The sequence below is a fragment of the Cyprinus carpio genome, chromosome B18 (assembly GCF_018340385.1).
Source record: "Cyprinus carpio isolate SPL01 chromosome B18, ASM1834038v1, whole genome shotgun sequence".
Classification (NCBI taxonomy): domain Eukaryota; kingdom Metazoa; phylum Chordata; class Actinopteri; order Cypriniformes; family Cyprinidae; genus Cyprinus; species Cyprinus carpio.
This window is the reverse complement of record NC_056614.1, coordinates 7,291,377-7,306,071: the sequence shown is the minus strand read 5'-3', so window position 1 is coordinate 7,306,071 and position 14,695 is coordinate 7,291,377. Positions and strand designations below refer to the sequence as shown.

At 37.1% G+C, this 14,695-nt stretch overlaps 1 protein-coding gene across 7 annotated transcripts in view; it reads right to left on the bottom strand.

The window, feature by feature from the left end:
* LOC109110540 (dmX-like protein 2) overlaps positions 1–14,695 on the bottom strand; it is a 67,352-nt gene that overhangs the window by 1,396 nt on the left and 51,261 nt on the right. The window contains exons 28-45 of one of the 7 annotated variants that reach the window (XM_042743664.1): positions 11,751–11,878; positions 10,569–10,817; positions 9,166–9,216; positions 7,109–7,302; positions 6,772–6,905; positions 6,227–6,312; positions 5,924–6,125; positions 5,702–5,819; positions 4,376–4,441; positions 3,870–3,956; positions 3,346–3,467; positions 3,122–3,260; positions 2,149–2,209; positions 1,941–2,068; positions 1,137–1,214; positions 852–943; positions 715–767; positions 400–617 (exon numbers count right to left, since the gene is read on the bottom strand). In XM_042743664.1, coding sequence (XP_042599598.1) covers positions 400–617; positions 715–767; positions 852–943; positions 1,137–1,214; positions 1,941–2,068; positions 2,149–2,209; positions 3,122–3,260; positions 3,346–3,467; positions 3,870–3,956; positions 4,376–4,441; positions 5,702–5,819; positions 5,924–6,125; positions 6,227–6,312; positions 6,772–6,905; positions 7,109–7,302; positions 9,166–9,216; positions 10,569–10,817; positions 11,751–11,878 — 2,206 coding nt within the window. Of the gene's footprint in view, positions 1–399; positions 618–714; positions 768–851; positions 944–1,136; positions 1,215–1,940; positions 2,069–2,148; positions 2,210–3,121; positions 3,261–3,345; positions 3,468–3,869; positions 3,957–4,375; positions 4,442–5,701; positions 5,820–5,923; positions 6,126–6,226; positions 6,313–6,771; positions 6,906–7,108; positions 7,303–9,165; positions 9,217–10,568; positions 10,818–11,750; positions 11,882–14,695 lie in introns of all 7 variants that reach the window. The other 6 variants (XM_042743663.1, XM_042743667.1, XM_042743666.1 and 3 more) reach the window with 6 other exon arrangements.

Below are 14,695 nucleotides of genomic sequence, written 5' to 3'. Positions count from 1 at the left end.
CAGTAAGAAAAAAAAGGAGAAGCGATAATTAAATATCACCACTGTTATGGCTTAAGCCAATAATTCATTTTTTGGCCGAATACTTTTGAGTGTCGAAATTTAAGTGCATCATTAAATATTACACATTTAACAAATAATTAGGGACAAATTTAGAGAATCTATTAATTATGTGCCATGGACAAAACATCGAGGTAAAAGGTAGACAATTGCTTTATTCTGTAGTTTTCATGTTTCATACAAAATTCTGTCATTTGGTAATAATTTTAATTCATTCTAATTATTTATTTTTTGGTGTTATTAATACTAAATCAATCTAAAAAATAAATAGAAAGCCTAAATATCCACATAACAGCAACAGGAGATGTTTAAGATGAATTATGTCACTTAAGAGGAGTATACCTTCATGTTCCCTTCGGCTGAGCCGGTGACAAAGAAGTCTTCAGCGGAATCCATGGCCAGCGCTTTGATGGCCGAATCATGAGCCTGGAATGTGTGGAGCAGCTGTCTCTGACGGATGTCAAAAATACAGACGAATCCCTTCCGGCCGCCCGTGATTATTAGCTGCTGTTTAGGAGCATATTGAAGAACCGTTGCACCATTCTCATGGCATTGGAATGCTGGATATAGAGAAATACCATTACGACATTTTTTAAACAATATTGACTTATTCAACATATTTTTAAAACATCTTTCCTCAAGGGCCTGTGGACATACCATGTATCATTGAGTTACTTGGAGAGACCAGAGTGTCCCATAAACAAACATTCCTGTGGAAGAAAGTGAAACATTTCCTTAAAAAGTTTGTTTATAGTCTGTTTCTATATGACAGTAAGATAAATCATTTAACTGACCTGCCATCATTGGACTGTCCTGCTGTGGCGATCAGACTGGAGGATGTAATGAAGGTGAAATCACCGCAGCTTTTACTGTGACACTGCCAGCTCTGAGTCAGACACACACAGATGCTTACTATTTCATATTATATATTGACACATTTAATAATGAAGTTAGTTTCAATAAAAGTTCTAGTAATCTTTGCTTGCAGATGCCACATGCTTTAATTCAATCACACTATGAAGGCAGTTTGTGACTGTCAGTAATGTAAGGCTTGTGCAGTACCAAGATAAAGCTCTTACCAAATACGGTTTGGGGTTTGAGGAGGTCTGATTGACTTGCCAGAGGCTCAAAAAGCCCTCGCCATCTGCAACACCACACTGCAGTCAGACGGAAAGAATGGAGATATTTAACCGCACAGACAATATTTTTAGCTGTATATTGCATAATGATTCATATAAAGAACAGAAGACACAACAGGATGACCTTCCCTGAACAGATGTGCTACTGTTCTGGTCTTATTACATAACACCACAGACAACAATTAACACAGCACTGATGTACTCACTCTATTCTACAGTATGTAGTCAACAGAACATGAACAGACACTAAATGAACCTGGAAATTATTATACACCACATGAGTAACAGCTACTAAAGGTCAAAAATAATTATCAATGTCTATTTTAATATCTCTTGTGTTTTGAAATGACAAAGCTGGATTTTCAGCAGTCATTTCTTCAGTATTTTTTTTATTTTTTTTTGTAATTAACATGAAAAATTATTGTGGGTTTTCAATAGATAATAGAAGGATCTTAGATAACATTTAAGATTTGAATACTTAAATGCTTTTTAAATATGTTTTTTGGTTGTGGGACAGCAGTTTGCACCAATTCTGTAGAATGGCCCATAAATGTTCCATCTGTCAATTTTGATCAAATTAATGCATCCTTGCCAAATTAAAAGTATTTATTTCAAAGCTTACTGATCCACTATTCTGAACAGTAGTGCATATCTGGTAATAAAAGTGAATTAATTAAAAAAAGTAAAAAAAATAAGTCACCTGGTTATGAGGTTTACTAATTTTGGTAACAAATGCTTCAATACCTTGTTGCCCTGTGAGTTGAAATAGAGGCGCGTTACTCGAGCGTTTCCGGCCTGTCTGAAACAGATGAGCTGCTGTGGACGATTCCACTCAAACATCCTCACACTGCCGTCCTGAGCACCCGTCATGTCTAAAAACATGACAAAGAAGTCAAACAGCAGTTTCCTCAAAACCTTACAGTGTTTGTGTGTGAAATAAAGAGACACTCACAGTACTGATAGATGGGATGAGACGTCATTCTCTTCACGTTATTCAGGTTCCTCTTCATGATCTGACACAGATTACACACACAGTTCAACACATGAGAGATGCCCTCTCAAACACATACACAAGATTCTTTATATTTTACAGTACAATTTACAGTATTCTATAGTATGATTTAGTGAAAGATTTGCTTGGATTGTAGTTAGCTAACAGATCTTCTGTTAGCTAACTACACATTCAAAATGATAATTTGTCTGAAGCTGAACTACGTGAATTAATTAGCAGCATGTAGAGCTTAGAAAACTAGTCTGAAAGTAGCCTCCCCAACTCCATCGTGTCATCTTTATCAGCTGTGAATGAGAACAAGAGTGGAGGTTGATTTGATGACGCAGGTCTGTACCTTGGGCCGCTCGGACTGTCTGCGGTTTACTCCGCTACCTCCAAATGCTCTTATCAGCTCAATACAGACTCATCAAGAGCTCTGTTGAGACCACAACTCACTGTTTGTGTTCTGCTGATAGCAGCCAAAAGAAAACACTGAGAAGCCGCTTTTCATCGGCGGGTGCAGCTCTGTGGGAACGTGACCAGCAAGAATCTGCATGTGTGCATATGTACAACCCTGTACATTACAACTATTTGAGTAAAGTTGTAAAGTTTTAGAAAGCTGCATTAAAAAGAAAGATCCAATCTGAATTTATTTCAGTGTTTGTATTTTTTTCTTCTACTACTGACGCTGCATGAAAATCTGCAATCAAATCTGCAAGAAAATCTGATGATCATGTTTTCCAGCATGATTTCATGAATCATCAAATCATCTTGTGCCCCAGTGGAAGCAAAAAAAAAGTCTGACCAACTGTACAAAAGATGCCCACAGATCTGTCACAAATCTGCTTATTTGATTAGTGGTTAGTATGCATTTTTTCCCCAAGTTTATTTGCTAACATCATTCACATCGCAGAAAACAGTCTGACTAACATACCACACTGGCACCCATGCTGGTCTGTCCGCTGCCCAGCCATGGCATGGAGGATGATGCTGCCATTTGTTGGGGGGCAAAGGGACTAGCACTGGCCTGGGCGATGTTGGTGTGTGACGAGCGGTAATCCACATCATCAGAACTACACAGAGAAAACAAGATGTTCAATGCAGTCCCTTCAAATCTGTGAGCTGAATGATTCAAACACACACAGACAGGTGACAAACCTGCGAGATTCCTTGTCAAAGTCCTCTCCGATCCAGGTGTAAGGCTGAGCTGCGAGCAACGTGGACACGTCCACTTCCTGGACATCATGAGTGGACGCCAGCACTATTTCATTAGTGTTAGCCTGAGAGAAAAAAAACAAACACAAATTAAATGGGACATTAAAACACTTATTCCTCTTTTGAAATAAAGAGTTTACTGCTGAATGTAGAAATAATTCAAATAGCATTGTTGACAGAAAAAAAAAAAAGTCACATTTGTGTATTATAAGTTGCATTTTAACAATACATTCAGAAATAACTTTAAAACACAGGAAAATAATATGTACTTCAGTTCCCCTCACTCCACAAAAATCCTTCAAATTTAACTTTGATTAATAACAGATACAGAATATTGATTTGAGTTTAAATTGATCTGAGGTTAAATATAAATAGCTTAGATGAAGTATAAGTAATTGACTTTGAAAACTGACTTAAAGGCCATTAACAGAGCCACTCTCTCTGTAATAGAACTACAGATACAGTACCTTGTTAATGGCAAATGCCATGATGATATCGGATTCTTTATGGATGATTTTCGCTTTGCCTCCTGGGTAACCCATATCAGCCTCCACCTGTAACACAACACACATACACAAATAAACACTCGTATTAGTGTGTTAAGCTGCACTGCTGTTTTTTTTAAATAATCACCCAACCACATACACACACACACAGCAGCAATAGCAGAAGGTTTGCTAACATGCAGTTGAGACCATATACAAACCTCATCAGAGGGCAAAACATGAATTAATCACAGTTGTTACTTGATCTTCTAAACATGGTGTCAGAAGCAGAATCCGGTCTGATTGGTTAACCGCTGGCGGTTAGTGAGGAAGAGCAGTGCCGAGCCAGATGAGTTAGGGGATGTGAGGAAAGAAACAGACTTGTGTGTGTATATGTGTGTGAGGTCATAGCAGGTTAACAGAGGACAGAAGCCCAAAGCTTTGAGAGGGTTTCACAGAGAGACGAGTCCCATTCTGTGTCTCAGTACCTTGTTGGTTTTTCGAGCTCCAGTAACGTAGTTTTGTATGAGGCGGTCCACATGATCATCTAAAGACTACACAATACACACCACAGCACACACACATACATTAACAAACACACATGGGGCACAGCACAAAACACATGCACGAGTGACAAACAGATGGAGAAAAACAAATTAAATAATATAGACCAAAATGAATCTCATTTGGAGCTCTAACAGAGAGAGATGGTCTTGAGATAACATGCACATTCCCTCCAGCGTCTGTGTCAGTACTTACCCTCAACATATAAAGATGGCTACTTACAAAAGTTCTATATTTATTTGATAAAAAAAAAAAAAAAAAAAAAAAAAAAAATCTTGTTTCAAAAAACAAGCTGATTCTCTTGAAGTTCCCTTTACTATCAATTTAAAATTCTAAAAAACAAATGTCTTTTTAATAATTTTATTCAGGCAACTCATTCTGGTTCCACCCCTTTCATTTCCCATCTTCTACATTTCTCCACAGCTTTCATTGCTGCAGTTAGGCTCCGCCTATTCAATGCCTTCACTGAAGGTACATATGTAATTAAAACATTATGAGTGCAGAAACGAAGATGAGCAATCTTACCTGACGCTGATATTACAGAAGCCAAGACTTAACAGTTTACGTGATTTGGCTCTTGATTTTATTATTGTTATTTTTTTATTTCTTTGCCGGGAGGCAAACAAATAAAAATGCGCACAGTAGTAAGAGTGTCTATGGTAGTTTAAGTTAGCCAAAACACACAAAGAAACAAAAATTAAAAAAAAAAAATTCTTTGCAATCACAGACATTCATATTTGGATGGGATTCATTTCTCAAAGGTTCACAGAGTTTGCCAAAAAAACAGTAGATCATTTGCTCTGGAATTATTACTGAGGTTGTGTGAAAAAAAAACAAACAAACAAAAAAAACACACAGATGTGACAGATTTGAACGGGAATTAAAATCGCAATGTACCTCTGTAAAACACAAATTTCTCTAATGACCCCCTGGAAAAACTAGTCCCGTCTGAATAGGGCTTTAGACTGCATCTGAAATCACATACTTTCCTAATATATAGTAGGTGAAAAAAGTAGTTCGTAAAACAATAGTAGGCGAAAAGTACCTGGACGACATAATACTTCCGCCGAGATTCTCAAGTTCACACTTGATGAATCTCATGAGTCCATGAGAGTATTTTTTAATGGCAGTGAATCGACGTAAACGATGCTGGGTGGTCACATGACTATGACTGGTCCTGCCTTTTTAAAATCTCTCGCGCCCCATTTATTCTGTCAGTGTCTGGTCCCACCCCTGTATTTTGTAGTTACCTCACTCTGCTTCCTTTTCTTTGTGAAGATGTATCGAATCAAAGTCTCCTGGAGCACCTCCTGTTTGACCAGAAAATGCCACAGACGGCGAGCAGGGAAGGAGAAACGGTGCTTCGACCTGAAAAAAACAAAACAAAAAAACACATGTATACACATATACATAATTCTTTAAAGATTCAGTAAGTCTTTGGTTTAATTGAGACATCCGAATCAAATACTCACTTGAACGGTGTGTTATCTGGCTCTAGCATGGCTTTGTGTCGGAGTATAGCTGGTCCTCCCCCTGCACTCAGGTCTGTGGGGTAGGTGTTGATGTAGTTTGGTGGAGGGCCATCAAATTTGTTCATTTTTTCCAAGAGAATCTGTTCCCAGTTTTCCAGTGTCTTCAGCACAGCATTGGCCAGGGGAGACGTCACTGGCAACTCTAAGACAACACAAAGATGCACAGGAAATGGAAGTGAATTATTCAGTTTACTTTCTAAGAAGTCTGAGCATGTTAAGAGTACATTTCTTCTACTCATGCACCTGTGAAATCCAGTCCTGTCAGGGGCAGGAATGTCTTGACATTGTGCAGGGCAAGTTTGACCATCACTAGGCGGATCAGAGACCAACTGCGAAGACACAAACACACACAAACATCCTTCAGTCAACACACTTATATGATACACTAAACACATGTATTCTGGTGCATAGAGGACCAATGTCATTCACTAAACACCAAAATAACTTTAGTTCATTTTAATATAATTTAGTAGTAGTTTCAGCAGCAAGATTTCTTTACCTAAAATAACGCCATTCATGAAATACAAGCAGAATGCATTCCTGTACAAATTGTTCATAAAGTCCATAAAGATAAATACAGCCATATACATAATGTCTACACAAACAACTTACATACATTTTCAAGAATGGAAGTTTGCATGAAGGTTTCTTTAACTTTAATTTTTGTATTGTATGGCACTTGATTTTTATTTCAGTTTACAAATGCATCACACTAAATGTTCCTTATATTAGTTTTTACTGATTCTGTAACAATCCTTCTGAACTTTTTTTGATGGCTATAATCTCACCTGTAGGAGTTTGGTTCGGAGTGTTCGGTCATCTGTGTGTCTGAGAGGAAGGCATCATCATCATCCTCATTGTCACTACCACCGCTCTCATCTGAATCACACAGTGCCCCGCTGTCAGAGAGAGGAAGGAAAGGCTGGAGAAAACACAAACACATTCACACAGACAGTGAGCAATGAGACAGACACTCTGATAATGGCTTTTCAGGTTCATAAACTGATGAAAATGTGATGGATGTGTACTTAGAACAAAAAATAGCTTATGTTTTTGTATATACAGTGCATATTTTTTTTCTAAATCAGTTTATCCTGTGTAAATAAGCAGTAGACGCAGTCTTACTTTGGCCACAAAGTAATCCCACATGCTGAGCTCTGGTGGAATGAATTTCTCCTTATAGGTGGGCCGTTCTACAGGGATGGGTGGAGGTGTGGCAGGAGTCTCTTTAACGGGACGTCCAGGAACAAGCATGCGCATGTTAAACCTGCGCCGCTGTCGGTCCACATCCTCAGCGGGAGGGGTTGGGGGAGGTAATGCTGGAGGAGAGAGAGAAACAGAGAGTGAGAGACATGTACAATACTTATATATCAAGAAAAAATAAAAAGAGCTATGTTTGGAATGGCATACTAGCTGCTACTTCAGGGGAAAATATATAGTATGCAGTATGTGCACTGCGCAGAATACTGAATCCAACAATGCTATACGCTCAATTCGTCCGTTTCCAGTTTTCAAACATAAATCTGAAGCAATCTCTGCTGCAACTTTTCACGGCAATATCTTTCTTGACAAAATTTGATTAAAAATGCTTAATTATACATTTTTATTTTCAAAATGATAGGTGGCCGCCATTTGCTGACTTCTAGCAGCAAGTATAAACTGCATAGTATGTAGTAAGCAGTAAGTTACTGCTCTATTTCAAACACAGCCAGAGAGGTAAAGTATTTTAAAAACGTTGAAAAAAGTCATGCCAATAAACCGACAGAGCAGAAGTTAGAGAAATTTGTGAAAAGAATCCTGTTTTAACACACACTAGAATAAGAGCAGGTGACCATGATTAAACACATCTACTATAAACAGGTGGTTGATCATTTGATTGAGCTTCACAGCAGGTCGTGCAGCTGGTTCATGAGTAATAAAGATGAGAGGGTCCCTGTGAACTTACAGAGAGTATGGCATGATATCAAACTGCTCACACACATACACACGCCACAGCACACTGTCAAGAACACAAACCTTCCCCGTTATCCTGTTTCACTTCATCAGGTACAACTAAATAACAAATACAATAACATGCTTAATAACAATTAATAATAATTATATAATATAATAATAATAATAATAATAATTATAATAATAATTAACAAAATAAGTTGTGTTATTTTATAAAAATATTACTTGTTTTTAAATGTCACAAGTGGTATATGGTATATGTGGTTTGGTGTATGAAGAGTCTCTCTCTATCTCTGTGTTTTCTTTTGAGCTGAAGGGCGTCTCATTTGCATTTAAAGCACGTTTTGATTCTGTGGAATGTTTATCTCAAATGTAAAGGAGGACAAATCTAAAGAGAAGAATCTCCTCAAAACATCATCTTTCAGAAGTCATGTTCAAAGAGAAATTCTTGCAGTAAGAGTTTGTGAGTGCGAGAATGTGTGTGTGTGTGTGTGGGTATTTTGAAACAAAGAGCTGCCAGGGAAACAGACGGATGAATTTACTTTGTTGATCAAAGGATCTTCTCTTTGAGTGCTGCCAGACAACACCTTGACAAAATGCCAAGCGCCGACAAGTATGAAAAACAAAATCTTAATCACTGGGTTGTTTTTTACACTGTTTTAATAATGTGGTGCTTTTATGTGACATCAGAAGCACTTACCAGTTTGAAAATACTAGATTTTGGATTTACATAAAATTAATATGGTAATAGTCAAGGTTTAACAACATTTCTCTGTTAAGAAGGAAGGAAGGGTAATTGAAATAAAAAATGAAATAAAATAAATATTAGATAAAAAACTTAAATTAGAAAATAAACTAAATGTTGGCAACTAACTGAAAGAGTTAAAAACATAGAGAGGTAAAATAAGAGGTAAAACATCAGTAAACAGATTATAATCAAACTAGTTTCACTACAAAGGTCTCATAAGTTCAGACAGAAAGACAACAGAACAAACTTTCTGCATGTTGACCTTAGACCAGCTGGTGTGCAACCTGAGCCTGAGGCACTCACCTCATCTCTACACGCAGAGGGGAGGTTGGCTGACTCTCTCTCTCTCTCTCTCTCTCTCTCTCTCTCTCTCACACACACACACACACACAAAGACAAACACACACAGACATGCACCTACATCTAGACTAGTTTTTAATAAAATGCTGAACAGAGAGGCAAGTGAAGGGAGTGTGTGTACCTGGTGTATTCTCAGACTGGAACTTTGTCTGCCTGCTTGACTCCAAATTGGCTGTGATGGTCACACACATACACAGAAACACACATGAGATGATGAGATAAAAACGAGACACAAAAGTAAAATATGCACACAAACACAAAAAGGCTGGATGAAAACGCAGGCAGATGAAGTAACAAATAATGAAATGTAACAAACATCACCGCAAATGCACGCAGCACCTCTCCACACATGAACAGGCAATGACATACAGTACGTCCTGCCATCTAGAATACATGGGTTCATTGTTAGTTCATTTTAGCTAATTAAAATAGAACTGTTTATTGGTAGGTCATCTTAGCTCAGATATTTTAGATGATACAATGATAAAATTTTTGATTTGAATAATATACAGTGTTTCCTTTAGGATGCCACGATACGAAGGAGGAGGCTTGAGCCATTGATAGCATTCTAATGCAGTTATTAATGTAGTTATTAGAAAGAGAGCGAGAGAGACAGAGACACACAGAGAAAGAGAAAGAAAGAGAGAAAGTAGAGCTTGTGTGAATTAGTCTACCTCTGTGCGTCCCTCAACAGTGTTTTGCAGCAGCGTCTCTAACCAGCGCTGTTGTTACCTCGCTAGTGAGAAATGTCATGTCTATTTACTTTCGGAAAATCTTTTCTCATGTTGTTGTTTTTGTTATTTCCATTATTACAGTTTTACTATACAAAGTGATATAGAACTGTAATGCTGTCAAGAGAGCTGCCTGGAACTATGTTCGCCGTGTGTTTCCCAGAAAACAACAGCACAACTCAAAACATTATAAAACCAATCAGATTCGAGCATTCAACGGCCCTGTATTATAAATGGCAATATTTTATAATTTGTTGCAATTTACATTTTTGCAAATTTTCCTACTGTAAAAATGTTACCAATATATCTAATCACTGGACTTATGTGCTAATTGATACAACACTGGAAGTTCATCATTCCAATCTCATTTCCTGTTCCTCTGTGGAGGAAGTGCCTCTGAGCTTTTACTCACAGCTCTGCGGCTGTGCGGTTTCCACGGTCATGTTACTATGGTTAGCAGCCTCATTCTGAGGCGGTTCTTGATTGACCATCAGGGTCGGTGGGTCAGTATCTCTGACCTTTACATCCTCTGACCCCTCAGACCCTGCTGCCTTGAGAGCAGCTAACAGGGGAGGAAATCTGATTATGTACTGCAGGACCCAGACACTGTTTTCAAGACGTTTAAAAAAAATTAACTGGAGCACTTGACTAAACTTAAAAGCTGTAAAACTCTAAACTTACGTATATTTAAAAATGCTACTGAACTTCTGACAAAAGCTGTGTGTTAAGTACATATGACATTCTTTACAGATTTGACAGCACGCCAACAAACAGAAGGCAGCAAAAGACTCACCTGGAGTGATTTCAGGTGGCCGCTTGGGTTTGACAATAAGTTTGGCTCCTCCCCCAAACACAGCGGCCCACATGCGGTTGTTGAGGGGATGAGCGGCCAGTCGGAAGAGCTCGTTTCCAGAGTGTGTTCCAAGACCATGAATCAGCAGACTGAGATAAACAGCCACCACTGCCTCACACAACATGACATTCAGACGAATGTGATCATCACCCTGAGCACACGCCAGCAGACTGATCAGAGACGACACACCTGTGAGAGGAAGAAAACATACACAATGAGCCAGTGATGCGTAAAAGGAAAAAAAAAATGTCTTTCCGCCTATCCAGCCATATATCCTGTATCCAGTTGTTCTTGGATTCTTCTATACATCCATCCTTCCGTCAATCAATCTATCCTCCACCTATCTGTTCATTCATTCATCTGGCCATCCAATGATCTGTCCATCCAGTGCATCCTTCATGTGTTTGCCCCTCCATCAATCCATCCACTCTCTCACCTCCATCTATCTGTTCATCCATCCATACATACATCTATCCATTAATCTGTTCATCAATCATATCTTCTATAAATTAATTTGCTCCACTATCAATCTCTCCATCCATCAATCCAACATATCTTCTGTCAGTTCATTCTCTAATCCATCAGTCTCTCCACCCATTTGTCCATCCATCCATCCATCCATCCATCCATCCATCCATCCATCCATCTACCCATTCATCCATCCGATCTCTCTTCTATTTATCTGTCTGTCCATCCATCTACCTATCCATTCTCTGTCATCTATCTGAGCATCCATTCATCTATTCGTCTGTCAACACACCCAATCATTCTTTTATCCATCCACCCACCCATCCATGATCTATTATTAACTTCCACAATGTAAAAAAGAATATTAGTGGTTTAATCTTTTTTTTTTTTGTTTTGTTTATTCAAAAGATGATCATTGTCTACCCACATGCAATCAGATCTAATTGAGAGTTTGCATTGAGATTATTGGTTAATATTGTTTTTCACCATCAGTCTGACAACCAGGGACTTTATTAATAAATGGACCAAATAGGGAAATAGGGTAATAGTCAGAGGTTACTTTCCTCTCCATACAGAATGAGTCATTGCAGACAAGGATTAGAATGTGCTATTTCTCTGCATGTGTTCTGTGGAGTCAAATCTGATGTGTGTTACCTGGCCACTGTGCAGGGGCAGAGGTGGGTGTTGCATGTTCCTCAATGCTCTCAGTGCGAAGTCTACGCCTGTCGCTCAGTAACAGCCCCTGATACACCATCCCTGTGAACTGATTGGCCTCCGATTGACTGCTGAACACACACAAGAAGGAAGGCATAAGTCAGTGGCTGTGTGTATGAGTTACAAGAATGGTATGCCATTCAGAATAGTCAGAAAATCTAAGCAGCTACAACATCTTTAGAAGCATTTTACAGGGTTTGTCCAGAAACTGCAAAATGAAATTCCAGGACTTTCAAGGACTTTAACCCTCTGGAGTCTAAGGGTATTTTTGGGGCCTGGAGAAGTTTTGTCATGCCCTGACATTTGTGCTTTTTTCAGTTTCTTATAAATATCTAAATGGCTAAAGTCTAATCTCACTGTAATCAGCACAAACTAGGCTATAATAATATGTGAGCAGCATGTATGTACATGATTGCGTTTTTGAGAAAAAAAAATGTTATGCGTGGTTAGTGGAAAAACTAAAAATGTTAAATCACTTGAAAAAGGCAATAAAACACATAAAGAAAATTGGTTCCCAGAAATTTTGAGAACTGGAGCTTGTAGCCTAGAATTTTTTTTTTCTAAATGATGTGAAAATCATCTTGTTTACTCACTTACAGAAAACAATATATTGATTTAAATTTTCTAAGACACTTTTTGTTGGTAAAAGTCATATGCGAGTAGGCGTCAACTATCATGAATTCACACCTGAGAAGACAAAGGCCTGCATAATGAGCTGCATAATGAGCCATTCAGTCAGCTGTGTCACTGAGAGGGATGAGTTACAAGAAAGAATGTGAGGACAAAATAAATGTATATAATTTTATGTTTGTAGTTTATTTAGAATATATTTAATTATCCCACAACATAATTTAATATTCACTTGTGAGTGCAGTTAAACAGTTTATTAGGAAAAATCAAAGCTGACTTTCAAACTGAATTTTTTGCATCATTACTCCAGTCACACAATCCTTCAGAAATCCTTTTAACAATCTTATTTTCTACAAAAAAACATTTATTGTTATTAATACCATCATGTAATAAACATTAAAGGGTTAGTTCACCCAAATATTAAAATGAGCTGAGAATATTTTTTTTTTAGGTTTTTTTTTTTAGGGGGGATAAATTGAAAGAACAGCAATGATTGTTACATTTGTTACAGTTACATTTATTGTTACATTTATATTATTCACATCAAGCTTTTGAATGGTATAGTAGTGTATATTGTTATTGAAACTTCATAATATTTCACTTGATTATACATTTAGTCAGGAATTATAGTTTGGAAAAAGTCTTTGGAAAAAGTCTAACCAGTAAAATGTTTACACGTTATGTGAAAACTAGTACAAGTATATAAATAAATAAAAAGAGACTTACTCATGTTTATGAACTCTGCTGAATAAAGTCCTTCATTCTTTTTTCTGAGGAAATCCAAATCTCAAATCCTCAACCACATCACATCTTTTTGGGGTGAATTATGTCTTATTCCTCTCATCGCGAAGCAAACAGTAAAATAAAATAAAAAACTTGAAGAACAGTCTCGCTGCGTTGTCTTCTGTTGTGTGGGCGTATTCAAAAGCCGCGCGCTTCAGTGAAACATTTGAATCTCAAAAGCGCGCTCTCGGCGCGGGGGGCGTGGTCGCATTAGAAGATAATGAAGGCAGCCGTGAAAAACGGACATCGCGTTGTTTTCATATGGATTACTTTATCAACAAATAATTGTTTTCAGCAGCACTTGTTTAGTTTAAAAGTAGACATGTCAGGCTTTCTATAGATATCTCTCTCATGTCTCTGTGTTGAGTATTCACTGAGTTACAGTTCATTTTAATGACGCATTTGTATCTGAAGATCAGCGCAGACAAAGGCTGCAGACAGCACTCCTTGTTTGTTATCTTTATTTTATAAGTGCACAAAGTTTTGTTGTTATTATGTCTGTATACAAAAAAAAGTAGACCCTTTACAGATTCGATTGATGTATTGCACTTATCTGTACGATCAAAACTGAAAGTGTAATTTAAGTTCTTTTCGGGGTTATCAGGAGAAAATACCCCAAAACGCGTATACGCGTTAATCGACTCCAGAGGGTTAAGCACTACTTTTTTGGTTTTCAAGGACTAAAATCAGAGATCTTACTTATCAAACTATTTTATTATCTTTCAAATTCTAATAAACTAATAAAACTAAATGGCACGAATAAAGTGCAGCACAAAAGCATGCAATGACTGTGGCAACTTTAACATTTGAAAGGATATTATGTCAAAGTTATCGCTCTCCTTATTCAAACTGATTTTTTTTTTTCATTAATATGATTGATCTGAAGAATGAAAGCTGTATCACACACTTGGGAAATTATGAGCTATCACACCACTTATCAACACTAGGATGTGTGACAATACACTAAGCTCAGGAGATATACAGATACTTGATTCACTAGAATGATTTTAATATTTTTAATTATTTTTAATACTATTTTTCAGATTTTTTATTTTTTTAATTACAAAATATTTGTCTTTTAATCACACAAATCAAAACAATGCAGTTGTATTTTGAAATATTTTAACTAATCTAGGGCTGTAACTAATAATTGTTTTGGTAATCAAGTAATTTACTGATTATTTTGACAATTGAGTAATCTGATATTTTTTAGTAATACAAATAGACCTAAGTGAAAAACTATTTAAAATCTATGACTATTTATATATAAACTAACAATGAGGTAATAATAATTGGTTCAAATAAAGTATCAAAACCAAGTAATGGTTTTGTTGAACAAGCCTGATAAAATAGGCCTACATAATGTAATATGCCTACACAAAATATGAACATAACCAGATTAAGTTTATTATGTATTATAACAAATACCTGCAAAGGGCGCCAACGGCCTGGCCATGCTTCACTTTACAGCT